Source organism: Arvicanthis niloticus, chromosome 6 (genome assembly GCF_011762505.2).
Source record: "Arvicanthis niloticus isolate mArvNil1 chromosome 6, mArvNil1.pat.X, whole genome shotgun sequence".
Taxonomy (NCBI): Eukaryota; Metazoa; Chordata; class Mammalia; order Rodentia; family Muridae; genus Arvicanthis; species Arvicanthis niloticus.
In genome coordinates, this window is record NC_047663.1 from 18,463,962 (window position 1) to 18,491,723 (window position 27,762).

Below are 27,762 nucleotides of genomic sequence, written 5' to 3' on the forward strand. Positions count from 1 at the left end.
AAGAAGAGGACACAAAGAAGAGCAGATAAGCTTCTAGTTCCTGGTATGGGCAGCACACATACTGCAGGGGCTACTCACTCTTTGCCCAGCTTGCATTGGTACTCCTAGATGACGCGGCAGGGGCTCACTGGGATCCACACAATGTGGGCACAGTCAGTTTCTTCACAGTGGCTGGCAGCACATTTCTTTGCGTTTAATAAACTAGGACAATGATAAAGCCTTTGGGGGAGAGAGAGAGAGGAAGAGAGAGAGCAAACTTCACAACTTAATAATGTAGAAATGTTTCCTTAGTTTTGGGGGTTTTTTTTTTTTTTTTTGAAGATGATAAAGCCTTTAATTACAAAAAGTAAGTCTTTGGGTGAGTCTTGATTAATATTAATGTGCACAGATGACTAGATGGAACCTGATGGAAAAGGTGATGTAAGTTATTCAGTGTGGTCCAGTCAGGGAGGCTGCTTAAAGGCCCCACAACTTCAGAGCTGCTGTGTGGTGTGCTCCCAACAGAACAGGAGCCAACAGTATGAGAAGTGTTTCTGGGTCACCTGTCTGAACATCCTGTTGTAGCTGAGATGGGAAAGAGAAAAGGTCAGTCTACTTTGACACATATGAATTGTGCCTAGGAAGGGATGCCGACACGTTTAACTTGTGTTTATCATAGATTGGAGTTGTTTTCCCCCAGCAGTCATGTCTCTCAGTTTAGTGGCAGTTCCTAGACAAACAGATTTATCTCTTCTAGATGATGTAGTCTCAGCACCAGGGAGGCTGAGGCAGGAGAATACTTTGAGTTTGAGGCTAGTCTGAGCTACAGAATAAGACCTTGCCTTTTATGGTCATACAGGACCAGGTGGGTCAATTCATCCCAGTCAGGGTAGCTCCTCCCACTGTTAGCTTAAGGGTGAATGTTGGTGTACACACCGTAAAAGTGTCTAATTGTTGTTTATTGCTTTTATAGCTTTTGGGCAACTTCAAAGATAAGGAACGCACCACAATTGCTCAGCAAGTCAAAGGGAAGAAAGTCTGGATAGGAATCAAGAAGTTACTAATGTTGATTGAGATGTCCCTGCAGGTAAGGCGATCCCTTCTCTGTGTGAGTCACAGGAACAGAGGTAGCACACCAGGAGGGCCTGCTTTCCTCTCCCAGGGCTCAGGAGCCACCCGCATGTTCTCCTCTTTCTCTTCAGAAATAGATGAGAAGAATAGAGCGTGACTTTAAATCTTAACGTAGAGAGTCATTAGGTCTCAAAATTAGAAAGGGCTTCAAAGAGCGATTTGAAAACTACCACTGCCATGTCCGCAAGCTGTCAGTGAATCAGCCAGCCCTGATCTCACACTCACTACTGAGGCGCTGGCCATCAGGGTCAGCACGTGACTGAGGTCTGCGAGTTGTGGAAGGGCAGGTATGGTGACTTGTACAGGTCAGACATAGCTCTGTGCGCTTCCCCTCACTGAACTCCTACAAAGTTTTCTTTTAGTTTTTCCAGATGGGTTTCTCTGTGTCCCCCTGGTTGTCCTGGAGCTCTTCATACAGACCAGGCTAACTTCAAACTCAGAGATCATCCCGCCTCTGCCTCCCAAGCGCTAGAATGAAAAGCTCACACCACCCTGCCCAGTTCCCTAGAAATTTCAGACTAACTGACTCCCAGCCTGCTGCTAGGCACAGGCAGATGAGACTAGTTTTGGAACTCCCTCTCTCCTTCAGGAACACCTTGCCTCTCTGAGCCTGAATGCGTGCACATACACATGTACATAATATGCTTGTATAGACTAAGGCCTGTGTGTTCAGACCCCTGGGCTGCCACCCACTGTCGACGGCCCCGGACCAGGACCAGCTCAGCACATATTAGAGAGGTCAATACATTTCACTGGAGCCAAAGAAAGGGAAAGTGAGTGAATGAGGAGTGAGCCATCCCCAGACCTGAGGAGGTGCACCAGGTGCTAGCCCTGTCCGCCCAGTGTGAGTGGGGGGGTAGGGAGGGGTTCCCCAGCTTCCCATCTGAAGGAAGCTCTTAGGCCAATAAATAAGAAGTATGGAGAGAATTGTCTCAAGTCTCTCTGATAAACTCAACTTAAAATTGAATTGTGGTTTTTCAGAAACCAAAAGTTTCCCAAGCTTCCAGCAACTGTCTTTAAGTCAATTTATATATTTTCCATTATGAACAGTAAATTATTGTCTTAGACTGAGTGCGCCCTGCTCAGGCTTTTCCCTGCTAAAGGCATACATACAGGTGTATTGGCTCTGTCCCCGAAAAAAAGATAAATCTGTCAGAAGTCAGCTCTGCCCTTCTTCTTCCAGTTTCAGTACAATCTTTTAAAATAATTGCATAGAAGAAACTATGCGAGTTTTCCTCCCCACCCCCTGCCTCCTCTTCCTTTGATGCCTGCAGCGCAGTGATCAGTTAATACTTCTGTGTGTGGGAGAAAGTGAGTGTGGTGCTCGGCCTAATCTTGAGCGACTGACACTTCATAGGCCTGGAGTTTGACCCCCTTCACGGCAAATGGATTCTGAGCAGCTGAGTGACTTCTCTTTAGATCTGCCTCGGGAGCAGAGGCAGAGCCCAAGTAGAGAGACATGCAGTTCAGCAGAATGGAAGCCATGCTCGCTCTGCTCGCCGCACCTGATTTTGTTAAAACTTGCTCGGTGTTAAGGATCTGCTCTGACTGGATGTCACCTGAGGGAATAAAGTCATTTATCTGGGTTACTTTTTTCTTCCCTTTTCTCTTGACTTTTAATTCCATAGCTACAGGCAAGTCAGTAAGTCGTTCCTCACACATATTAAATATAGTTAATGGGCGAAGACCTGCATGTACTGACTCCAGCGAGCTCCAGCCAGTTCCATTTTTTAGAAAAAGCTTTGACAATTGATTCATGTGTAATTCTAGTCCCAAAGGGGAAAAAAATGGCTCTTTTGTTAGCTGTTCACACTTTTTCTTAGTTCTTTGTGGTCTGACCCCTTAACTTTGATACATTTGAAACTTATGTTCCATGTTTGGCTGGGACAGAAGAGAAGAATCTCTTCCAGAGTGGTTGGAGGGGAGTTTGATTGCACCCTTGCTCGCCCACAGCTGCACACAGTGGAGCACTTGCAGGCCACTCCGCTCCTAGAGGGCAGGGAGTTCCCTCTTGCCAACAGACTTCTGCCCTACAACGTACTCTAAAAGTGAGGTGTTTCTTACAATAAAAATCCATACTAAGTAATTAAAGATGTTTATGACGAGCCTTTTCCAGATTACCACACATCCTAGTCAGGCCAGGAAGAATATGATACACTCTGTAGTAAGTGAAGTAACGTGGATACAAAATGACAGCTAGGAGAGACAATTAGTAGTAATGACTTGAACCAGCACCAGGATCAAACCCCACCACCTTGTCTTGAGTCTGTGACTCTTGCAACCAGAGGCCAGGTGTACTGAGAGCAGAGCCCCAACAGCACTTTTTGCTGTCTTAGGTGTGGCAGCATCTCCACCAGTCCCAAAGGGGTACTGAACTAAGAAAGCCAGCTCATTGAGTGTGTGAATATCCTAATTGTATTTTGGTCACTTAATCAACCCTGATTTGGTTTCTTTAAGTTCCATCCTCCTCCTTCAATAAGACACATGAATTTTAGCATTTGAACTCCCATGATTCATAGCACCCTGATTACACCCAGGCATGTCTGGACCCCTCTATGACACCTCTGGTGTGCTTTTCCTCCTCACACCCAAGGGAGTACTTGACTGAGGTGCCTGAGGATGACCAGTGGCTTCTCCATGTTGGGAAGTTCCACTGGCTTCTAAATAACATAATCTGCTTTATTATTGCTTCAGAACAACAGCTAGGGAGTAGGTGACAAGGCTTCTCTGTGGAGCTGGAAGCATGTGACCAAGCATCTCCCTGGTGTGGAGGAAGCATATCTTTGTGAGAAGGCAGCATCGAGTGTCTAATTTGTTTCTTCTGATGCTTTTTAGATGGATCCTGAGTACCGTGTGAGGAAATTCTTGGCCCTCCTGAGAGAAGAAGGCGCGTAAGTACACCCAGTGTTCGCCCATCTGCGAGGTCCCAAGCCTTCCCCTGAGCATCGATATGGTGCAGTGCGTGTGAGTCTGCTGATGGCTTCCTTTCTGCATAACCTTATTTCAGCATATGAGCCTTTTCCTGTGTTGTCGATCTGAGGGACCGAGCAACGAAGCAGGCTGCTCTGTTGCTCTGCGCTCCTTGGCCTGCTTCACACGGCTTCCTTGTCACAGCCCCGAGAAAACTTGATGGTCCATTATTTACTGGAACCTGCTCTTAAATGCATAGAACTGTGACCATTTTCTTTAGAAAGTGCCCATCAAATAGCAAACGAACAGTGAGAACTACAGTGACCTTGATGACTAGGATTTCATTGTTTGCAGAGCTTATAGTTTTGTGTGTGGGATTTCTTTTGCAGTAGTCCCCTGGACTTTGATTGAAAATGGACTGTTTACAACAGTGACTAAGGGAAGCGACCAAGGTGAAGATGGCCTGGGATCGTCACTCCTCAAACTCTGGACTAAGTGAAGTGTCCACCTCCCTCAACACACTCGCTCTGCATGGCTGGTGCAGTAAATTCCCTCGTGCTTCTGAGATGTCCTAGTGTTCCTGGACTGCTGTGCTTCCCTCCCATGCTAGCTAAGATGATTCCTGCTCTCGTGGGAGGCATGCCACACCCGTGCATACTGCCCACGCCCCGATCCTTGCCACGCCCACCCTGGGAAAACACTTGACCTACCCTAAGGTAGGCTTCTACATGTGACCAAGAGCAAAGGTAGAGGTTCCAAGAGATTCACTCAGTGCTTCCCCGTGCTAACAGCTGTATATCCCACAGAACGGGTTATTATCTTTGCCTAAAGAAGCAGGCTTTTGAATATCCAAGATGCTGTTCTCAATCATTTTCAGAGATATTTCCAAGTTGCAATCAGGAGAGCTTTTCTAATCGAAAGTCATATCATTCCTGTGGTGGCTCTGATATGCCCTGGGTGTAATTAATTTGCTCTGTGGTAAGAGATATGCTAATCATTACCACTTGGTAGATGCTGTTAAAACCTTATGAAAGATACATATGGAAATCTGTACATCCCTAAACAGAAAAAAATATTAAAATAATTTACAAGCCTCTCAATTCTAATTAGCGTCCAGCTCTAAGTGGGTCAGTTCCCGGCGATGATGTTAGAGGCCTGTTAGTGCCACAGTCTTCTTTTCCCTAAGCCTGAAGACTTATAATTCATCCTCCCTGTATCTCAAGTGATCTGTAATGTCTAAAGCACATAAATAAAACACTACTCTAGCAGGACAAGCCACCCCTAGTCCTCTCCCTCAGCCCTTGAATATCCATTCCAGCATACCCAACACACTTCTTCCCAAAAGAGGGTGGTTTGCCTAATCAGTGGGTTAGAAGGAATTTAATTAGGTCGTCTTTTGTGGAGATGAGTCTTAGGGAGCATGTCATTCTCCCCTTGCTGCTTAAAACACAAAGACAGCCATCAGAAGTGGCCCAGGAGGCTTGCTGCCACAGGGGCACCTGGGTGTGACTCTGATACTGTCCCCAGAGTAGAAGGCAAATCATCTCCTAATCTTGCAGTCTGTATTCCTTGTTTGGGGTTTTCATCCCTGGCTTGTTTTGTGGCTTTGAAAGAGTGGATTGTGTTGTGAAACTGTGATTCCCGTGGCCAGTGTCGTGGTCCCCACCCATCACCTGTGGTCCCTGTTGTTTGCGGTCCTGCCTTTCTCCTCCCAACAGAGTCGTACACAGATTAATTTATGTTTCTCGTTCAATGAAGTTAATGTCTTGTGTTTTTGTCCAAAATTATATTGAAAAGATAAATATTATATTGTGTAATGCAAATTGAAGGAATGCAATAAAGAGTAAATATACTTGAAGTGTTGTATAGACCAGTATTTTATACGGAGCAGCACCACTGACATGAAGTGAGCCTCAGAAGAGAAACCCCTCGTTGTTTTGTTACAACATTGGAGAGTTTTTTTTTTTTAAATCTCTTTTGAAAAACATTAAGGAGGCTGGAGAGATGGCTCAGTGGGTAAGGAGCTCTTCCTGCTCTTCCAGAGGTCCCAGTTTGTTATTTTTGTCTTTTTTTTTCCCCAGAGCTGAGGACTGAACCTAGGGCCTTGTGCTTGCTAAGCAAGCGCTCTACCACTGAGCTAAATCCCCAACCCCCATAGGACCCGGTGAGATTCCCAGAATTCATACAGCAGCATGGCAGTGTACAACTGTAACTCACGTGGCAAGCAAAGCACATAAAGTAAATTTTAGGCTGACGGCACACGCCTTTAATACCAGAATTCAGGAAGCAGAGGCAGGCAGATTTGAGTTTTAAGGCCAGCCTGCTCTACATAGTGAGTCCCAGGACTCTGTAGAACAATAGTTCTCAACCTATGGATCAAGACCTCTGGGGGTGGGGGGGGGGTCACCTAAGAGCATCAGAAAACATAGGTATTTCCCTTACAATTCATATAGGAGCAAAATTACAGTTATGAAATAGCAACAAAAATGATTTTATGGTTGGAGGTCACCATGACAAGTGGAACTGTATTAAAGGGTCACGGCATTAGGAAGGTTAAGAAGCATTAATTTAGAGAGACTCTGTCTAAAAAAACAACAACAACAACAACAAAAAAGAAAATATTAAAAAAGTTCAATGGGCCAGACAGTGGTGGCACATGCCTTTAAGCCCAGCACTTGGGAGGCAGAGCCAGGTGGATCTCTGTGAGTTCAAGGCCAACCTGGTCTACAGGGTGAGTTCCAGGCAGCCAGAGTTACACAAAGCAACCCTGTCTCCAAAACAACAACAACAAACCTCAAAAGTTCATTAACATATGCTAATATACAGGAATCTTCATATTCAAGTTTGATACTTATTTTACCTTAAAAAGACTGAACTAGGTTGGTTAAGAGCCAGATGGAGCTTCTCAGTACAGTGACTCCTCTGAAACATGCAAACTGGAAACTCCTGGGCTCAGATGGCTTTCTGTGGTTCACTTTGGTGTTCTTCATACCTTCTATATCTCTCAGATACCAGATGCCACAGCCCCAGTCCTTGGCACCAGTAAGCCCACAAATGGATGCTGTGTAGAGAAGAGGCATCTCCAGCAATCTGGGGAACAGCAGTTGCTCCACCCAGTTCTGGGAGGAGCCCCAAAGGCCTTCCTACCTCCAACCCACAGCATGGCCCAGTGCTGACTGGAGGAATACAAAATCTTCCGAAGAGGAGTTCATTTTTTCCTTACTACATGTTTGTCTTCTTTTGAGTTTTTTTTTTTTTTTTTTTTTTCATGTACTATCCAAAAACATGCATTACTGTAGTTGGAATCTAAGATATATTTTAAGGCTGTCTTTTCATAGCCTAAAAATTACAGTGAGCAACCTTTACATTTTCACTGTAAGTCACAGAATCATGGAGGAGATTCAGCTATGGTTTAATAATCAAAGCCTGGTCAACAGGCCTGCCGAATCAGAGTCAGCTATAAATATTCACCTGACCAAACACAGAAGGCAAGGCCAGGACTTCAGTTTGCTCACCTGGCGGCTGAGCCACTGCCTTCAAATAAGTGACTGGCCAGGCAAGGTTTGTTAAGAGTTCAAAAGCAGCATTTAAATTTTAGAAGTTATTGCAAGATGAAAGCCACTCATTTGCTGGCAACTGCTGAGGCTGAATCCCAGTGCCAGCCCAGGGGGGTCTGAGTGTGAGGCATCAGGATGCCTGGGTAACACCCATGATCTGCAGGAGGCCCAAGAGGGGGAGGATGGGTTTGCAAGGAGGAAGGGGTGTGGTGGTGCCCACCTGTAATCCCAGAGAGGCAGGAGGATCACCACAAGATTAAGGCCAGCCTGTTCTACATGATTCCAGGATAGCCAGCACTACAGAGTATCCAAATAAGAAATTGTAATGACATGTGTTTATGATTCTCCAGCAGTCTCCATAATGAACAGTTGGTGACTGATTACTGGTGAGATAGCTGTTTGCCTCCCAAGTTCTGTTAAGCCAGGCAAGGCAATGAAACATCACTTTTTGCTCAACTCACTTCCTGAGTGTAGACCTACCACCCATGCTACACCCATGCTACATGCTGTTATGACCAGCACCACACAGGTCGACCAGCACTCCACCCAGAACAACCTCACCTAGTTTCCCATGCTGCCTTTCTCCTCAGTTCCTTTCCCTGTCTTTGTGCCCATCCACAAACCCACAGCCTGCTTTAGAATACTGCTGCTTTCAATAAAACCTCACCATATTGTCCCTTTATCTTCTCGCAAATTATTCTCAAAACTTTGTTTTTTAAGACTCACTAAGTCTCACTGTGTAGCACTGGCTGCCTAGAACAGAGAGATCTTCCTGTCTCTGCCTCCCAGATGCTAAAATTAAAGGCACACACCACTTATGCACAACTTGAAACTTGCTCTATCCAGTGTTTCTAGCTCATGTTCAAATACAGCTATAAACTGTATTCTCTTTAATGGAATACAATGATTGTAGGAGATAAATGGCCTTGGTAAGTATGGTAGGAACCATATATACATATTTGGCAATCTTATACAGTTTAAAAAAATGTTAGGAGAGAAGCATATTCACCTCAAGGAAAAGACATAAAGATGACCAGTGCTTTAGCCGGGGCTCCACCTCTACTGTCAAGGGGTTTCACACAGGTAGAAAAGGATTTCTAGGAGCAAAAGATGCACCAAATGGAAGCTCAGGCGCTCTTTCTCAACCAAGGGCCAAACAATCTCCACCTCAGAAGCAAACTGCTTCATTTTCCTGTGATCAATGTGAATAAATTATCTCTAACAGTGGTAGACCAGAAGAAAAAAAAAAAAAAAAAAAACTTTAGCTGTCTATCCTCTGAAGCAATGTGCCAGAAATGCTGAAGGAGGTTTTGTAGGTAGGTCTGAGAACTGAAGGACCACCACCCATCATCCTAAAACTGAGTTACAGCACAGGGTCAGGATGACTGGCAAGGGCTTCAGGTGAGTCACTGAAACTCCAGGCCGAGGAGAGAGTGCCCTTCCCAGACACTACCCAGCAAGCCCTAACTGAACCAACTTACAACTCCATTGTCATTTGGCCCAGAGCACAGGCAGAACACCATCTCTACCTACCGACCTCTTCCACAGTTCAGCTGTTGTCTGGTTCTGGCAGGGGAGCGGCCGTTTCTGGTCCAGCTTTGTTTACAATTGAGCAATTCCTCTTTCCCCATCAACTGGAGTTGGGGATATAGTGAAAAGGGCAGTAAGACAATGGCACACCCTGTGACCCACTGACCTGGGCTGAACCTTGTAGAAAGATCTGAGACATCAACATGCGTTGTTGAAAACGTTTAAGTCTGTGAATGAATTGAGGACCAGGTTTGTTCTTCCCCAAATTGGCAATTCCTTGTTTGATACTGACTTAGTATCAAGTACTGCTTTAAGGCTCATGTCACATCTGCTGTCTGTCACCCCTCATCTTGCTTAGAGAGCAGAGGAAATGACAGTAAATTTGACCATTTAATTGGCACAACATTCAGACACCCTTGACCTAAGGACGGATCTGGAGACGCCACACATCGTACAATGTGTCCGTTTGAAGTTTACCTTCTCTTTAATGATTTAACAGAAAAAAACTGCATGATGAAATAGATTTTCTCCAAATATATATATATTTATATAATATATAATCTTAGTTAACTCAAAGGTATATACATTGTATAATAAATAATATTTATAAAAAGAGACTTTTTGAATATAAAATCAAAAAGATCAACAACTTCTACAACTTTTTACAAAACTTTGGATACAGCAGGTTGGTGGGAAACTCCCACTAAATGCTATTACCTGACTATGACGAGGGTAATTACAGTGCGCTCATGGACTATTATTAAATAATTACTTGTCAGCTACTTGAATACGCCCCAGAAACATGACTTTATCACTTTTAATATAGAATACATAGATACGAAGAGACTTGTAAATTGTTGTATCCGCTCTGCTCAAGTGTCCTCACAATAAGGAAGCGTTTCCAGTTGATTTGATTTCCAACTTCTGGAAGGAGAGATGGGAAGGGGCATTTGGGGTGTTAGGAAGGGATTGGAGGTGCACCTAGAGCAGTGCTTGTGGTCATGCGGTAGAGGATGCAGGCAAGGACCTCCTGGAACCTGCTGGGCAAGCCAACTGCACACCAGGAAGTAAGTGGCTGACCCCGCGTCAAGTCGGCTTAGCAGACCCCAAACAGAAGTGGGAAAGGACAAATCTTTGTTCTGCCTCATCCCCCCTGTTGTATCTCCTCTTTCTGATTCTCCTTAAGACAGAGTTGTTGAGTTGATCCATGCAGCTCTGCCCACCTTACTAACCCTAGCCAGGACCGGCATGCATCAGGAACTGAGCTGGGAGCAGCTGCCTCAGTCCACTGCTTGCCTCTTTTGACTATCTCATCCAGATCCTTGGGAACTGAGATAGGCTATCCCATTCACAAGTGGGAAGAAGGCCCCGTTAAGGATCTCTTGTCTTAAGGATCTCTTGTCTTCGGGTTACTTCAGTCAGTGGGAGAAAAGGACGCAGGATGGTCTGCCTCCTAACACAAAGAAAGTGGGGCTCCTCACCCTGCCCACCTGCCAGCCACATAGTTTGTTCTCTAAGGTGCCCAGCTGCTCTCCCTGGTGGCTGCTGGTTAGCAGGACTGAGAAGGGCAGAGCAGCCCATTCTTTCTGCATATGGTGGATGGAGCCAGAAAAGACCTGACTCCACATCTAACCTATTTACAAGGTCATCATGAAAAACATATGTAGTAAAAGTGGATGTTGCAGAACAGAAACGGGTGTGGAGATCTGACTGTCGCGTTAGGGCAGAGCAGGGCTAGAGAAAACATGAGCCTACAGGGAACCCAGCTGTTCTGCAGATGGTTTCCCAAGCCGCCCAGAACTCTGAGGTCTTCAAAACTCAAGATCCTGCTCCAAGCGTTGGCCAAGGGCCTCCCCACCCCTACATCCCGACTCTACCTATGGCTTTTCTCAGAGTGACAAAGTATGTCCAATTTGAATGGGAGTCGATGGACAAGAGGGGACTGCAGGGCTCTGTCCTATTTCACAGTTCCCACCTCAGAGGCATCTTGGAATGTCACGAGTAGAGGCAGCTTGGACACAGAATCTCGCCATGTTCTTGTCTCTCCCACCAGGCCAAGAGCTCACACTAGCCCAGCCTGTTCTGTTGCAGTAGATTTTTTTTTTTTCATTTTTATTTTCTTTAACATGTGCAAAGGTAAGCCTCGGGTCTGTCCCCAGCAGACCCTGGTAAAACCATAAAGAAAGCCCCTCTGTAAAGCCACACACCATCCAGAGCAGGGTGAGAGACGTTAGTTGAGAAAGAAGCCACCCATTCGAGGCCGGCTGGGTCCGGGTCGTTTATCACATGCAGCTGGCAACAGTCCATGCTCCTTGCTGGCCAGTGCCGAAGGCTGGCCCAGCTCTAGATCCTGCTTCCCGTGGGACTTCGAAGAATGGATCCAGCCGCACAATCTACCCCTTCCCAGTGCCCTTTGGGAAATAAACAGGAAGAATCAGAAACCTAATAACTGCTGTCAACATCATCCCCTGGGATGCAAAGATCACAGGCTGCCCACACTGCTAGCCCTGCTCCCTCCTCACTCCAGAGCCTGCATCCACACAACTCAAACCTCCTTCTAGCTGAGGAAGCCTGCTGGAGGTAACTAAGGCACCTGTCCCACACGGAGATGGAAAAGCCTGCCAGTGGGAGCCACCAGTCATAGCAGGGCTAGTGCCATAGGACGCACACCTGCTGTGAATTGTGCAAAAGAAATGGAATCTACCTAATTATGATGAATTCCTTCCCAGGATGCTTTCCTGAGAACGTTCACTCTGTACAGCCCTATCCCGTGGGATCTGAGGTACTAAGCTATGCCCCATGCACCCTTAGCTCTGGTGCCACTGGCAGAGCTGAACCAGACATATATAGCAAGATGACCTGGATATGCCCAAGGTCCCACAGAAGACTAGTGACAGACCCAGAATACAAGACCAGTTAGATGGGGTGACTGGCTCCATAGCTTCTCCAACATAGGGATAAAAGGAATAATTCAGATATTTGTAAATTACCAGCACTCAGGCTAACTAGCTACCAAGCTAGTGGCTAACTAGAGACAGTGGACAAACCTCAAGCGATGGGGAAGGTGTCCTCCCACTTAGGAAGGACTGGATGTACCACTGTGCTGTTCTCAGAAAGTTTGAAGGGCATGTGACCTGCTCAGCTCTGCTCTGTGGCTCCTTTGTGCAAGAAAAAGGCCAGAGGCTCTCTGTGCCTGCTGTCTCCCTGCCCACTTGCCCCTTGGCTTCCGTCAGTAGTGAAAGGATGGAGGAACCAGATCTCAACCACCTTCTGGCCTATGGCTCCAAACTAGGCTGCAAGAGCCTAGAGCAAGTGACCCTTAGCAGCCTCGCTGGGTCCCAGAATCTCAGCTGCCTTTTTAAGAGCACTGGACCCCAGACCAGGCACTTCATGACTGTGTCTAGCTCCCAGGCAGCCCTGCAGGGCATAGACCTTATCACTTCACAAAGGAGGAAACCCGGGCTCAGAGAGGCAGAGGACATGACAGTGGGAGGGAGCTCCCTTCTGATCAGGAGGTGTGGGTTTGAGAATCCCCGCTATGTGAGGGGATTAAGGCTGTGAACTATGTGGGCACAGCATCTTGAAAACCTGTCTGCATGAGACTGAAGAAACACCAAGTGTCTACGGTAGAAATGTGGAGAAAGGGGGCTGCTATCCCCCCTCTTCAGTACTAGAGATTGATTCCAGGGGCTTAAGTGTTCTACTACCCCCAGCTACATTCTTCTTCAGAGATCATTTTTATTCAAGGATCGGAGTAAAGAATTTTCTGGACAACAAAGGCTAACCCAGCACCTCCTACCCTGCACGGAAGATCTCAGCTGCCTACACGGGCAAGGACAGAGTCATGGGCTCTGGTCTTGGCCCCACACTGCCCCATGTGTCCCGTGTGAGGCTTGGGCTGCCAATGCTATGGCGTGTGCAAGTCTACATAGGGGGCTCTGGAGGCAGACACCTACCTGGGTCTATCTAGGCCACTAACTCAAGTCTAATCTTCAGTGAAATGGGTGGGCTAGACAAGTGGCCCTTCTACCTGTCCGGTAGGAGACCACACCAATCGCTCCTCAAAATGGCCAGAGCTATGTGCCATTTGATATTGGAGGGGTGCAGGGCTACCTCTTGCCATAGTGAATACCAGAGAAGGTGGCCACCATGGTTTGCTTCCTTCCACCTCAACCTGCTACCGTCAGCCTACAAGTGTTTCTACTTGCTGACTTTTCTCCCATCCTTTTGAAAAGTAAGAAGCATACCAACGAGAGCTCCTTCCTTTGCAGCAAGCCCATGCCAACACTGATGGCATCTCTGACACTTCTGCTTAGAGCTATTGCCAGAGAAGCAATCACACCCACTAACTAGAGCTTTATCAAAATCCATCAGGACCCCCCATTCTGCCATCACAGCACAGATGAGGAGCAAGCTTCAGCAGTGGGCAAATGACGTGTCAACAAAGCTCACCGCCGTCCTCCTCCCACCCTTGACCTTGGGACAGAAAACCCATGCCTCCTGTATGGTTCTAGAGTGACCCTGACGGACTAGAACCTAAGCCCCACAAGGAACCCCTTAGTTGGGCTTCTGATGTCAGGTACCTCCCACCCTTACAGAGCGTAGACATGAGCCACCAGCTCCCGTGTGTCACCAGCTCCAGTGTCCCTGGATGGAACACAATACACTTGGCCATCCACAAACAGAAAGAAAGCTGCTTTTTCCGTGAACCAAGCACTGCCCCCAGTGTGGTTCCCCATGTTCCTTCCTTGCAGCAGCTCCGGGAAGGTAACAGATGCTGAAGCCAGAGCTGTTGACCGACAAATAAGAGAAGGCAGCTGAGAGTCAGGCCTACTAGCAGAGCCTTCTCAGGGAAGAGGACAGGGACAAAGGTCACACACTGACCCATGCCAGAGACTCTAGGATCATTCTACTTCTAGGCTGACCTTTTTTGGGGTCCTCCCACGCAGGCCACCTCTGGGAAGCTTGGAAGCATAAGCCACCAGCCTTTTATCCATGGTTACTCACCCCAGTCACTCTGAACTGGGATCCCTCCTCTTTCCTGTCTCTCTCCATAAACTTGGTGAGAGTGCTCCCGCTCCACCCAAGCTTCAGATCTGGCTTCCCCCACCCACCTCCCCAAGCTCTGGAGGATTGGTGTTAGGTCAAAGCTTGCCCTGTTAGTTCATGGTTAATGTGAAATGACTCTGCCCCAGGGTTAGGAGAGACTTTTTAGCCTACTGTCTCAGGGTCTCACTGTGCAACCTGGGCCTAGAACTCTCTATGTAGACCAGACTGGACTCACACTCAGAGACCCATCTGTCTCTGCCTCCTGAGTGCTGGGATTAAAAGCCAGTGCAACCATACTCTGCCCCTGTTTCTAACATTTGAACCTCTCTTTTAGACCTACTTGTAGAGAAACTGAAGCCCTGAGATGTGACACTTAGGGGAACGGTTGGGACCAGACCTCTGGCTGTACAAATGCTCAGTAATGAAAGCCAGCGGCCATGAACAAATCTGGCTCATCATCGCTAATTTGTGTACGAATTTTAATCAATTGCTTGTGGCTTATGTGCACACCCTCAGTTATTATCTGAGCCTGGTGTAAACCCGCCAAGTCGCTGTCCAAGACCATTCCCGTGGAACCCTGGGAAACCTGGTTTCTGACTTCAACTTTGGGAACTTGTTTGTCTTGGGAAGCTGAGAAACAGAAGGGACAGGCCTAGCAGGGGAGAGGGCAGCCCAGCGCCCCGCCCCGTGCCCTGCCCCGCCCCGCCCCGCCCCCTACCTGGCTCTCTACTTGCAGGTGTGCACATCGTAGATGCGAATACACTCTTGGCAGCTGACATAGCAGCACCAGTGGAAGACGCAATGGCATTTCTCCTTCCGCTTCTCCGTCCTCGTGTTGTGGCCCCGGCCACAGCACAGCAGATCGCAGCCATCAATACCGTGGGAGGTGACGTTGCAAGTCCGGTCCCTGGTACCAAAGGAGCCCGTTTCTGGGTTGGGCTCACAAAAGTTGGGGGAGTTCTCGTAGTAGACCAGGTCCCTCTCAGTGGGCGGCTTGAAGAGTGCATACTTGGCCCGCAGAGTCTCCACCCAGCCTCGGGACTCCCGATGCTTCTCCACCACCATCTCGGAGGCACTGTCGTACTTGTCCTTGAGGAAGTCGCCAATGGCACGGAAGTCGGGCTGGGCCCACCAGCAGGTCTTCACCTCGCAGCTGCCCGACAAACCATGGCATTTGCACTTCAGGTGCATGTGGTCCAGGATGGTCTGGGGAAGAGAAGCAGCAGCTAGCCCAGACTGACCCACCTGGAGAACATTCCCCTCTGAACCACACCCTCCTTTACTCTTGGTGCCAGGAAGAATGGATGAAAATCAATGTCCCTAGTCACACTCCCGGCACTGGCAGGCTTCACATTCACCTCATCCACAGAAGTGGTGCAAACTAGGGACTGTTATCTCCATTTAACAGATGGAGATACTGAGGCTGAGAGGTGTTCCACAACCATAGGAAGGGCCATGCAAACCCTACTTTGGACTCAAAGTCAGTTCCCACCTGACAGTTACATCACAGACCTACACAGACACAGCCTGCCAACCAGTATAGTATAGTCTACAGGTACTGTTCCTATAGGACAGCCATACTGCGCTCCCTGGCAGATATCCCAAAAGAGCCAGGATCAGGGCCAGGTATGATGATTTGAGTTTGATACGGGAACCTATGTGGTGGGAAAAACCTGACTGCTACAAGTTACCCCTCTGACTTCCACACACACAACATGGAATGTATACACACAGACAATGAATAAATAAATATATTTTTAAAGACCCACCCAAGGGGCAGCAAGAGGAGACGAAGGAGGGTGGTCAAGGGGTACTATGGGTTGTGGATGGGAGCCTGGCCCATGAAGACAGTTGTCTTGTGGGTAGCATCTCACCGTTCGGCCTGCCTCGTTGTTGTGCTTGTTCATAGCTGAGCGGGCATCTGGTCTGTTCTCCCGTGCATCCGCAAACTCCCGGGACACCAGCACCCCGAAGTCAGCGTCCTCGCTGCAGCCGCCCCACTTCCAGCCTTCTCCAGGTGGCCCCTTATGGTGCGAGTCGCAGCCGCAGATGGTGGAGGTTCCCTCAGCACAGGAGCGCGTGACCGCGAAGGCTACACCAGCCGAGGCGATGGCGTGCACAAAGGCCGATTCGCGGGTGGCTGCGGGGGGTGGGAGGGTTGTCGTGAGAAGATGCTCAGGCCTTAGGGTACACAGCCTTGCCACTAGGGCTGGGGAAGAGTTCAAAGGCTCACCAGCCATCGAGGGAAGAGCCAGGTGCCCTCCTGTTGCTCCAAAGAGTCCAGACCCTAGTTAGTATTCTCTTTATGGATAGGCAAACTGAGTCCAGGGCTGCAAGGCTACTAAGACAGAGGGGTGTATGATGGGATGGGAATGCTCACGGAAGAGCTAAGTTGGCCACTCCCTTGCACCTTCGCAAGCACTCCAGTTCTGAGCTTTCCATTCTGAAGACTGAAACCTGCAGCCTAAACCTACTAATCCACCCATTCCACCCGAACCTCAGTTCCCCGTAGGCAGATTTCTCATCTGCGCTTCACAATACATTCTGTAAAATGGGTACAGCATCTCCAGCCATGGCTGCCCATTCCCTGTCCTCCTCCTTCAAAATCACATGTGAGACAATGCAGTTTCTCGTCCTCAGACCCAGGGTTTGGAAAAGAGAGGATTCACAGCGGGTATCACCAGCCTTGTTACAATGAGAGCCACTCCCTGAATGCTGCATACACGCAGATCTGTGTCTTTCGGGTGATTTATTCCCTACAATGTTCTAAACCCTATTTTATAGACTGAGCCCGGCTAGGCCAGCGGCCCTGGCCATCTCTTTTTATAGGTCCCAGAGCTGGTCGTGCTATACTGCACAGGTGGTCAGACCCGGATCTCCTTTCCTAGGTCATGACCCGTCCTCAATATGCAGGGAACAGAGATGCTCAGAGCCACAGCAGCCTTTGCAGACACTAAGCCCTCGTGCGCCACCTGCACAGCAGGGGAGCGTCCCACTTTCCCCGCAGCCCGGCGGGGAGCGCGGAGCGAGAGCTGGCGCAGCAGTCGAGCCAAACCCGGGGACTGCGCGCGGCGGTGATCCGGGCCTCCCGGCCCTGTCGCCCCAGGGGAGGGCGCCCCTGGCTTCCGGCGACCCGGCCCCGCCACGCTCAGTTCCCAGCGCCCGGGCCGTGGGGGTGGCGGGGGCGGGGCGGGGATTAGCCTGGGAGCGGCGCTGCCAGCCCCGCTGTGCCGGTCCCCGTCCGGCGGGACCCGCTGCGCCGCTCAATCCGCCTTTGTTCGCGCGGTGTCACACCGCATTACCCGCATAATGCGGCCGCCGGGCCCGGGCCGCCGGGCCGGCCGCCACCGCGTAGCAACGGGCGGCTCCCGCGGCCGGGCCGCGCCCCCAGCCCCGGCGCCGGGCAGCGCGATCCCCGGGAGGCGGCGGCCAGAGGGCGTGTGAATGGCGCGGCGACCGCAGCGGGCGCGCGGCGGGGGGCGGCGCTCGAACTCTCGGGGAGCCGCGGAGGACCGCGGCCTCGCGCCTTCCGGCCGCCCACCCCGCACCTGCTAGGACGTGCGCAAAAGTGGCCAGGACCCACCGCCTGCTCCTGCTCACAGGGTACCGGGGCTCGGGTACACCTTCCCGGAACCTCACCCTACACTGCCTTTTGTGAAATTCCACTGTCTCAGCCCCATATTTCTTTGCACACCGGGACACAAACTGCCCTCTTGCTGTGGGACCCAGGCATGTGTCACAACCCACTGCGGCGAATCTAAACATCAGAGCCACTGCGAGCGGGTATAACGCTGAAAGGTCTCGGTGGAAGCTATCCTGGGTGGGAGGAGTGATCAGAAGGCAGGTGTTGCTTTTGGGGAGGCGTCGGGACGCCGGGCAGTTTGATTAAGCGCTACCTGGACTGGGGTGGGGCGCCGGAAGGCGGTGAGACCAACAGGCGGGCGAGATCAGTTTTGAAAAGCCAGCCGCCGCCGCCGCCACTTGGCCCCAATTAGAGGCCAAACCTTTTATGTAAACAAGGAATAATTAGCTTTGGTAATAGAAGCGTAAACAGAATCATCATCAATTGATTTGCTAATTGCCCTCCTGTCCCACGACAATAGCCTGCGTTTTCTGCCCGTAGGTTGTACAGACCCTTCGCACTTGAAGCACAGGTAAAGGGGGGAGGGGGCTCTGTTCATAGGGGGTGGGGGATAACTGCCCTTTCCCAAACTCCGCGCCCACCCTCCAGCTAGCTCTCAGACTCCTCCCTTCTTGGCTGTGAATGCAGCTTTTTACCAATCCTTCCCCCATCGGCTGGCAAAACTCCAGTCGAATCCAGCCCGGCTAGGGCCATTAAATTCCTGGACAGGAGAGGTTCTAGAGCCAAAGTCCCCTTCTTAGGAGCAGTTACCCCACTCATCTCGCCCTCTCCTACACCCCATGCTCAAAATCAAAAGCGACTACTCTCATCCACTACGGTCACAGCTGGTCAGACTTCCAGGTCTCAAGACCTCCGAGAGCGATCCACAAGCCATTAGAGTTTATGGGCATGTCTTGCTTTCAGGACGTGGGAACCAACAGGAACTCTCAGGGAACCCTGGGGGGGGGGGGCGGGTTATAGTGCCACCAGCACCAGACAACTTCGACAGAGCCTGGAGACTTTTCCATGGCACAACACCTAGGCCTGGCACCATCCCACCCCCACCCCAAAGCTGTATTTGCATAGCACTTAACACAGCATAAGGGAAATGTCACACATGTCTACATCAAAGCCTGGGCCCCCACTGGGTCATCCGGAAAGGAAGGCTCTGGGCTCCTTGGTGCCTGCCCTCCAATCTCAGGACCCTGGGACATCTCAGGGCTACCCAGCCCCCTGCAGCACTGGAAAAGATGTAGATAGTGTGGAGACAGCCTGGCCTGTCCAGAAATGGACCCCACCCACTTTCCACCAGCTTTTATTACCCTCCTAGGGAGAACTTGGACTCAGAGTTTCCCACAGTGAGAGGAAGGGGGCAGGGTCCCCGGACCCTTTCCACCACCCCCAGTCTCCCAGCCACTTCCCACCCAGTCTCAGGCAAGTACCTTTGTCCAAGACAGGCCCAAAGATGGCCAGGCTGTCATCTATGGTGGTACAGTTCCAGCGGCGGCCCCGGAACTGATGCTGGCACTCCTGGATGCCCAGCTTCACGCCTTCTGCTACGCTGGGCATGATCTCGATGTAATTGCGGCAGAAGCGCAGTTGCTTGGGGACCAGGCCTGGGATGGAGCCGCAGAGCAGAGGCTGGGAGGCCAGAGATGTGTACTGCTGGCCCAGAGCCAGGGACCTGCAGGCAGACAATGGGGATGGCACTGTAGACATAGAACACGTGGCCCAGTATGGATGTCATTTCTTCCCAGAGGATAGAGTGGGGGTAGGGGTGGGGGATGATCCATAGCTCTGAGAAACCTGGCACCTCATGTGCTGCTTTTGACTTCCTTGGGGACACGGTGTCCCACAAAGGGCACTGCACTGGTTTAAGCGGTGTCCTTCTGACATGGGCATATCTGACCTGCAGGGCATGTGGGGGAGCAGAGCCTCTAAGGAAGGGGACAGTACTGTGTAGGTCTGTACTGTGTCATGAAAATGACCCGACTGGAAATGAATTGGAACGGGGATCAAGTTCTGCCCAGTTGTGCTGGTGGGAATTGCAGGGCTCCTGCAGAGTGATCTCCCAGGGACTCCAGGATTCATGGGCCATGTGGAGACTAACAGCCATTCATGGGAAGGAATCCAAACATAAAGGACAAAGGCAGCAGAGGCCATTGTGATTGCAGCTCCATCTTAGGGGGGGAAAGCATAAGTCTTAGCAGAGTGTTCTCTCTCTTCTCCCCCCCCCCCCCCGCCTCTCTCTCCACAAAGCCCTCTAGCCTCTTTCCCAAGAGTATGGACACCAAGAGCCTGTTTGGTGTCTCTGATGTCATCAATTTCTCTGTCTACAAGGGCCTCCGCCACCATCTTTGTAGTTCCCTAGAAGTTTCTAGAATGCAACCTCCCCTCTCACTAGAGACAGAGACTCCGTTTGATGACTGGTGTAACTCAAGAGCTAAAGGAAAGTCTCAGCAGGCATTCCCCCAACCCTGTAGCTTCAGTCAAGTCACCCCATTATTCCACCCCTTACATTTCAACCCTTGGGAATTTATAGCGTTGGTGAGTACATGTGGGGGGAAAAGGGTTAACTACTGCAGAAAAATCAAGGTACTACCAGAACCTCTACGTTTTCCTTCCCTCTTCCAGGCCCATAATAAAGGGCAGAGTGTCCTGGAAGAAAAGAGACCCAGGCACTGGCCGAGGTCAAGTCCTGTGTGCAGGAGCTTTGGAAAGAGGCCTAGGAATAAACTCTGGAGTAGAACAGAATAGACACACAAAAGCTTCGTTAGCTGGACATGGGTGAACCAAACGCTGGTCATTGAGGGACTCTATAGTTGCTCAGAACTTTGGATGTTAACAGGTTTGATCAGTTTTTGATCATCTCTTTCCCTTATGAAGAATCTGGGTTTCCAGAATAAACTAGCTTGCCCCAGGCTTTGTGGGAACGGGTTTGTGGCCAATCTGAGTATTCTATGAGCTACCTCCCCAACACCCTTCCCCCACACTCAGCACTCAGAGCCTTGGTTGCTCAGTTCAGCGGCTCCAGCACAACGTGGCACACAGCACCACCACTTCTGGCAGCCTCTGGCCTCAGCTGTCAGGGGAAGAAATCCAGGTTTCCCCACTGGGAAGAAAGACCAGGAGTGGGCAAAACTGGGGGTGTTGAACTGGTGCCCTTGAGGAGCCATGTCCTGATTTGAGAGTCTCCAACTTCACCTCTCAGAGCCTCAAGCTTGCCAGGCAAGTGATCTCCCACTGAGCTCTCCCTAAGCCAAGCCCCTAGGCCTTCAAAAGGAAAAACTAGGAAGGTGGTAGTGCATTCCTATAATCCCAACACTTGGAGCCAGAAGGAAGAGGATCCAGGAGTTGCAAGCTAGCCTGGGCTACAAGAGACTGTCTCTTGTTGAGACTATACAAGAGTGAGAGAAAAAAATGAGTTGGCCACTGAGACATTAATGTCTTACCATCATGGCTCATTACCAACTCTTCACTAACTTCCTTGAGTTGCCTGATAACAACCCAGCACACAGTGGGGGCTTTACTAGCTGCCCAGACCATAGAGTTTCTAACTGCTGTTAGAAACTAGACTACCTGGCTCCTAGGCAAGCCACTTACCTCTGCCTTATTATGGGTAATACCTGTCTGGGTCCCCAGGGAGCTGGGATGGCTTTAAGCCTGGCCTGCCTACCCTTTGATGGGTTCATGTCTGAATGAGAAACAATGGTGAGCCTAGAGCCTGAAGGTACACAGCACATAAACGCCTAGAGGAGCCCAGCGGAAAGACCTTACATGGATTACATGCCTGACCTGAGCTGGACACAGCTCTAAATGTTTGCGTCTTTAACTTACGTAATCCTCACAATCAGTCTATGGGGGAGAGATAGTGTCATCATCACTATCATCCCATTTCACTGAGAGGGAAACCGAGGCAAGGGAGCTAAGTAACCTGCCTGTATCTGTGGGACTTAAAGTGACAGAGTTGAGCCTCCCTCTTGGCATGTTCCCTTCCGCCTCCAAACCAGTCTCTCTACCCCAGCTCACATCCAGCTCTGCCTATCTCAAGCTGCCAATCTGAGCAATTTCCTTAACTTCTCCTCACCACACTTTCAGAGTAAATGTATGCAGGGCAGTGCCAGGCACACCAGGATCCCTCCAGCAATGGCAGCCACCTCAGGTTCCATGCTCTTAGGACTTTGTCCCTGCCATGTCGCCAACCTCATTTCCCTCAGCCTCAACTCCATGACTTGGTACAAAACACATCAGAATTTCTAAAGCTACCCCCCATCAAGCGTGAGAAGGAAGCCCCAAGACACAGCGGAGGCCCGTCACTAGCAACCCTGACCGGGCTGGTCAAGCAAATCCCTCTGTGACTGACAGACAGGCTGAGCTGAGCAAAGCCATGTGTGACTTGGAAGAATGTTCAAACTAACCAGAGGGCATGGGAGCATTTCCAGGATGCTCTGGTCAAAGGTCTCAATAGACTCTATCTGGATATCCTGTGGTAATCAGCCAGGGCCTCTGGGGACAGGACTCAGATCTATAGACAGCCTTGAGGCTGTGGCCTTGGGATTGAATTCTGTGGGACAGCTGCCCTCCCTGACATGCCCTGCCGGCCCTGAGCTGTGCCCACACAGCATGGCTGACATTCCATCGCTGCAGACATATCAGTGTAACCCACTTCTTGTCCCCATTACAGAAGAGCTTGTCCCCCTGGGAGAGTCAACAGGAGAGCCTCCTGATCTTCTCCATCTCCCCAGTGTGAGAAGCTTTGATTAGATTTGCCTTGAGGCCAGCTGAAACTGCTTCACACCCTTTACACATGCTGAGTCCTCTACTTGCTGCCTCTCTGCAGCTCATACCGAAGGCAAACTTTCCCGGAATCACTTCTAAAAACTTCTATGAGCTCCCAGGCAGAAAAAAACTTTCCTAGTACGAGTGTGTTCCTGTACCCCATTCTCGCCTCCTCCCCACAGAAGGCTGCAGCATGACACAACAAGAGGAATATTTCTTATTGTTACACACACACACACCAGCACACACACCAGCACACTTGGCCTTCCAATCAAGAAATAGAGGACACCCCAAAGAGCCGGCCTGATGCCCCCACTCAGCAGGTTCCAGGCAGCCGGAGGTCTCACCCACACACAGGACAAGACTCCTCAGTTCCGCTGAGGGACTTCCTCCAGTGAGGATCTGAGATGGTGACCAGGCTCCCAAAGGAGGTCGGGGCATGGCTGGCACCGGCAGCTGGTGAGGGGGAGGACGGAGGGTTTGCCAGGCCTGCCCAGCTGGGTAGGGACTATTTATACTCAGCTCCTGTCCCTGACTTTGCCCTGCTCTACCCAAGGTCCTATTGTCTTTAGCCCCAGGGACAACTCAACCTTCATCCCAACCACCTACCATCCAGGCCCAGGCAGATGCAAGCAGCCAGGTGGATGAGCCATAGATGTCAGTAAGGCTTAGGCTGATGATGGGGACCAATGCCACTGTCCCATTAGGCCAGACTGAAAACATCCCCATGGCCCTGTCAGCTTCCTTCTGACACCCAGTTCTTTGTCACCTGTTCTGCACAGGACTGTGGGTGGGTGTGCATGATGACAAGATCAGACAGTTTTCCTTGCTGCAGAGGGAGCCTGGGACCTTACCCATGCTAAGGCAAGGGCTCTACTGCTGAGCCCAAGATATTGTGGCTCTGAAACATGGCCGTAGCCTGTGGCTCATGTGGGCCTTGGCTTCACAATCCTCCTGTCTCAGACACCCGAGCACTAGGATAACAAGTGTGCAACTCAGACACAACCAGTTCAATGGGCTAATTCATATTTTTACTTGTATATGTAATTAACTAGAAGGGAAATGGGGGGAAAGATCAGCAGCAGTTCCCAAAGAATGACAAGTGGCTTGCTAATACTTTTCATACAAATGTAGAATTATATATAGATATATAAGACTTTTCATGAAATACAGAATTCTTTGTTTTGTTTTTGTTTTAGAAACAGGATTTCATGTACCTCAGGCTGGCTTTGAACTCCCTATGTAGCCAAGGATGGTCTTGAATTTCTGAGCCTCCTGGCCCTACCTGAGTGCCAGGATTGTTGGCATGAGCCACCACATCCAGTTTATACAGTACTAAGGATCAAACTCAGGCCATTGTGCCTGCTGGGAAGGTTCTCTACCAACCCAGCCCCTGTCGGGAATTCAGGGCAGCTTAGCTGCTGCATGGACTTACAAAGAGAAGTGTCCTGTGGCCTTAAAGACCCGCAGACTCTGCCATTCCTCTGCATGACTGAGCCCCTGCTGAGGTCAGGCTGGCTCTGCCTGCTTACACCAGGCTCATCCTACCAGGGAGCCTCCCCTGTATCCAAGCCTGGCTTGTTTTGTTTGCTTTTGAGTTTAGAGCCTCCCAACAGGATCTTAGAGCTTAGGGAGATGTGGGATGCTATGGGTGGGGGTGTCACCAAGTTCAGGCTGCCTTAATGGTTAACTATTTTTGTTTGGAAATGGAAGCACAACCTCCCTCTTTTCCCTCTCTATAAAACACTTAAAAAGAGAATTTGCTATATACCACAAGATCCAGCAGTCTCAGCCTAGGCTCCTATTCTACAGTAATGACTGTTTAGAATGAGAAGAATGTTCTAGAAATAGTGGTAGTTGCCTGACATTGGAATTTTCTTAATGCACTGATTTATACAATTAATAATAGCTAAAATGACTAGGACTGTGTGTACCTGAATCCTTCTATTTTTTTAAATAAAACTTTTCATTTATTTACCTTTGTTTTATGTGCCTTGGTGTTTTGCCTGCATGTATGTCTATGTGAGAGTGTCAGATCTCGGAGTTAGACAGTTGTGAGTTGCCATGTGGGTGCTGGGATTTGAACCTGGGTCCTCTAAGAGCAGTCAGTGCCCCCAACCACTGAGCCATCTCTCCAGCTGAATCTCTCACTTTTAGGGAATTTTCAGAGAGCCACTGGTCTGGGCTATTTTAATGAGGATGCCGCAGCTCAGTTGACTGGAAAGATCAGAAGCCCCTGACCCACTGCCAACAGACTCTTCTCTGAACCACTGCCCCTTCCTGTGAGTCCCAGGGTGTGACAAAGACACATTCTCAGAAGCTTCTCTAGGACTTGGCAGAGTGGACAGTGTGTATTTCGGGGCCACAGCATAGGGATAGGCTTCTTGGCTCCTCTATGAGTCTTGGGATGAGTTTAGATGAGTCTTATCTTCTTGGGATCATGGGATTCTTTGCCTTCTCTTCCTTATAGTGATAGGTAGCCGTCCACCTGACCCCAAAGAGAGGTAACCATGAGATTCTGATCCAGAAGCCTAGGCTCTCATGAAATAAATGCCCAGGCATTGGGAGGGAGAGGAAGACAAAGGGTTTCTAAAAACCCCATAAGGTCAGAGCCAGGTAGTCTGTCTGCTGGCTTCTAGACAGTACCAGACAAAGACAGTACCAAATCTGCTTTTGGTCCAGTAGAACTCTACCTCTTGGGCAATATGGAAACTTCTAGAAGCCAGAAGAAAATCTTGAGAAATGGGCAGAAAGAACCAAATATTGCCTTCCCACTTAGAGAAGTTAGAGCTGCTGGTTATTATAAGGGAGAGGACAAAGCTCGGGGGTACACATGCCTGATGGAACAGGGTTCTCTCAACTCCTGGAGCCTCTATGAGCCCTGCAAGAGGATATTTGCCCTGAAACCTTGGAAAGAAGCTTCGATAAAGAGAGAGGAGGGAGAAATCCCAAGATGTATCTGCTGCCACCTTTCCTAAGAATCCATGTTGATCTTGAACACACATGGCCCCTTGCAAGCTGAGCACATAACTACAGCCTTCTCAGGATCACAGTGCATGGCCAAGGAGGGGCTGTCTCCGAGTGATGCCATGGCTGTCAGTTCACAAAGGGAACCTAGATGCTGCCCTTCACAGAAGTAGGGAGCCCTGCAGAGCTCTCTCCATCCCTTACATCTGCCTTTCTGGATCCAGCGGGAACAGAGACAGCTTTAGCTCACATATAGGGGCTGAAGGGAAAAGGGTGGAGCCCAGGGTAGGGCTGGGTTTCCAGTTTGCCTGAGTCTGGGCCTGCAGACTGGGCCCAGCGAGGATAAGCAAATGGAGGGTTTGGTCTCAGCAGCTGGCCTCAAGTCCTTCCTTGGTAAACACATTCACTCAGCGCCTGCTCACTCAACATCGATTACTGAGAGATGACTCCAAACCTGGCAGAGCTCCAGGTGCTAGGAACACAGAGATGAATGAAGCCCCACGGAGGAGCACCCAGGCCAGGAGACATCTGTCAACGGCAGGCCAACGAGCCCTCTTCAAGCACCTACCAGACCAGGGTACTGTGGGATGCCACACGTGAGCAGAAGATGGTCTTTGGCTACTTGTCACTTACATCCTCAGTCATCATTACCATAGCATAGGGAAGATCACTGAGTCTTCCAGGGTGGGGCCAGCGGGTCCCCACTGCCGTGATCAGGAGCATCTACACACCTGGTGATGAAAGCTGGACTCACTTAGGCACCTGGAACAGAGAGCAGCCTCAGACTAGGAGGCTCGGGACAACAGGTGGTGTACACAGGTTACCATTTGTCTCTCACTTGAGGTCTTGGACTACTCAGAAGGGGGTGGGGAGCCCCACCTGCCAAGCTTTATACCACTCTGTGGAAGATGGCAGAGCTCAAAGCATCCTGGGCTGGACTTTGGTCTGTTGATCTATCTCCTACCTACAACGGGACAAGAGCAGTACTTGTGATCAAAAGCTGGGAAACAGATGGAAGGCTGATGTGACAGTTGGCACTAAGGAGATTCGAGGACCTGGTAATACATTGCCACCACCAGAGGCCTCGGTGTCACTGGCCTCAGGCGAGCCGGTGAGGCTGAAGGGCTGTGGCTCACTGGCCATCGCAAGACTAAGACTTCAGGGGGCAGAGAGAAGGCTGTGGATAAGGACAAAGAGAGAGAAGGGGTGTGGAAGGTCTGAACCAGGGTGACCATGGAGATGGCATCCATAAGAAGCTAGAGACAACGGGAAAAGGAAGCCTTGGGTACAGTGACAGCTGCAGACCCCATAACCAGACCACAGAGAGGTCTAGAACCCAAAGAGGAACACAGAAGGCAGCCCTTCCCACTTGGGGACAGTTGTTCAGAAGGTACGGTGGAAAGGCACTCTAGACCTGATCTCCCAAAATGGGCCAGCTGGAAACTTCATGCTGGGGCTGCCGGTACCACATGCCAGGCAGACAGGAGTGGTGCCAGAACAGCCTGATGTGTCCAAACCTCACCTCACCGAGAGGCCCAAAGCCTGTGGGACCATAGGTTGCGTCCCTGGCTCCTGTTGCATGGTCCTTACAGAGGCACATAGCCTGCATGTGTGGTCAGTCATCGCAATGTCTCTTCCTTTGCTCTGTTCCTTGTCTACTGTCTCTTCCCTAGGTGAGAGCTCTCGTTCACCAATGTCAAAAAATCCAAAGTCAAAGCCGTTCCTTCTAGAAGGAAGCGGCCACTGAGAAGGGCAGGGTGGCCTTCTTCCTCTCTCCCTGCGGTTCCCATGGAACTCAAGCAACAGAGCTTACTGGCTCTGCTGGCCAAAAGACTGTCTACATTCTGGAAGTTACTCCAGCGACTCGGCTTCACCTGATCCTTCCAGAAGCTCCTTTCAGGGCCAAGTGGAACCTTTAAAGGAAGCAAGCAGTGCACTTGCTGGAGACTCTAAAGAGACTGGACTCTGGACATCCATGAAGGAAGAAGATGATATGGGAGGAAACCTGCAGTCAAGGGGTCACTCTTGGATCCCTATCAGAGGGAAGTGGTAGCAATCCTGCCGCCATCCAAGAAGCTTGGTGGAGCCTTTCCACCCAAGGGAGCCCAACCTGACTGGAATGTACCATACCAGCGTCTACTCTGTGCCTGTTCTGCAGAAGGACTGCAGGCCCTGATCTGATAAGGTGTGTGACAAGTCCGCCTGAAAAATGTTGAAACCTGTGAAATGTTGAAACCT

At 50.0% G+C, this 27,762-nt stretch overlaps 2 protein-coding genes across 2 annotated transcripts in view; one reads left to right on the plus strand and one right to left on the minus strand.

The window, feature by feature from the left end:
- The window catches only part of Nsf (N-ethylmaleimide sensitive factor, vesicle fusing ATPase), a 134,861-nt gene extending 128,983 nt beyond the window's left edge, over positions 1-5,878 (plus strand). Inside the window, exons 19-21 of the mRNA XM_034505424.2 lie at positions 953-1,066; positions 3,946-4,001; positions 4,410-5,878. Coding sequence (XP_034361315.2) covers positions 953-1,066; positions 3,946-4,001; positions 4,410-4,431 — 192 coding nt within the window. The 3' untranslated portion in view covers positions 4,432-5,878. The remainder of the gene's footprint in view (positions 1-952; positions 1,067-3,945; positions 4,002-4,409) is intronic.
- A 3,763-nt stretch (positions 5,879-9,641) lies between these two features.
- The window catches only part of Wnt3 (Wnt family member 3), a 42,927-nt gene continuing 24,806 nt past the window's right edge, over positions 9,642-27,762 (minus strand). Inside the window, exons 2-5 of the mRNA XM_034506567.2 lie at positions 19,221-19,462; positions 16,031-16,296; positions 14,875-15,362; positions 9,642-11,518 (exon numbers count right to left, since the gene is read on the minus strand). Coding sequence (XP_034362458.1) covers positions 14,883-15,362; positions 16,031-16,296; positions 19,221-19,462 — 988 coding nt within the window. The 3' untranslated portion in view covers positions 9,642-11,518; positions 14,875-14,882. The remainder of the gene's footprint in view (positions 11,519-14,874; positions 15,363-16,030; positions 16,297-19,220; positions 19,463-27,762) is intronic.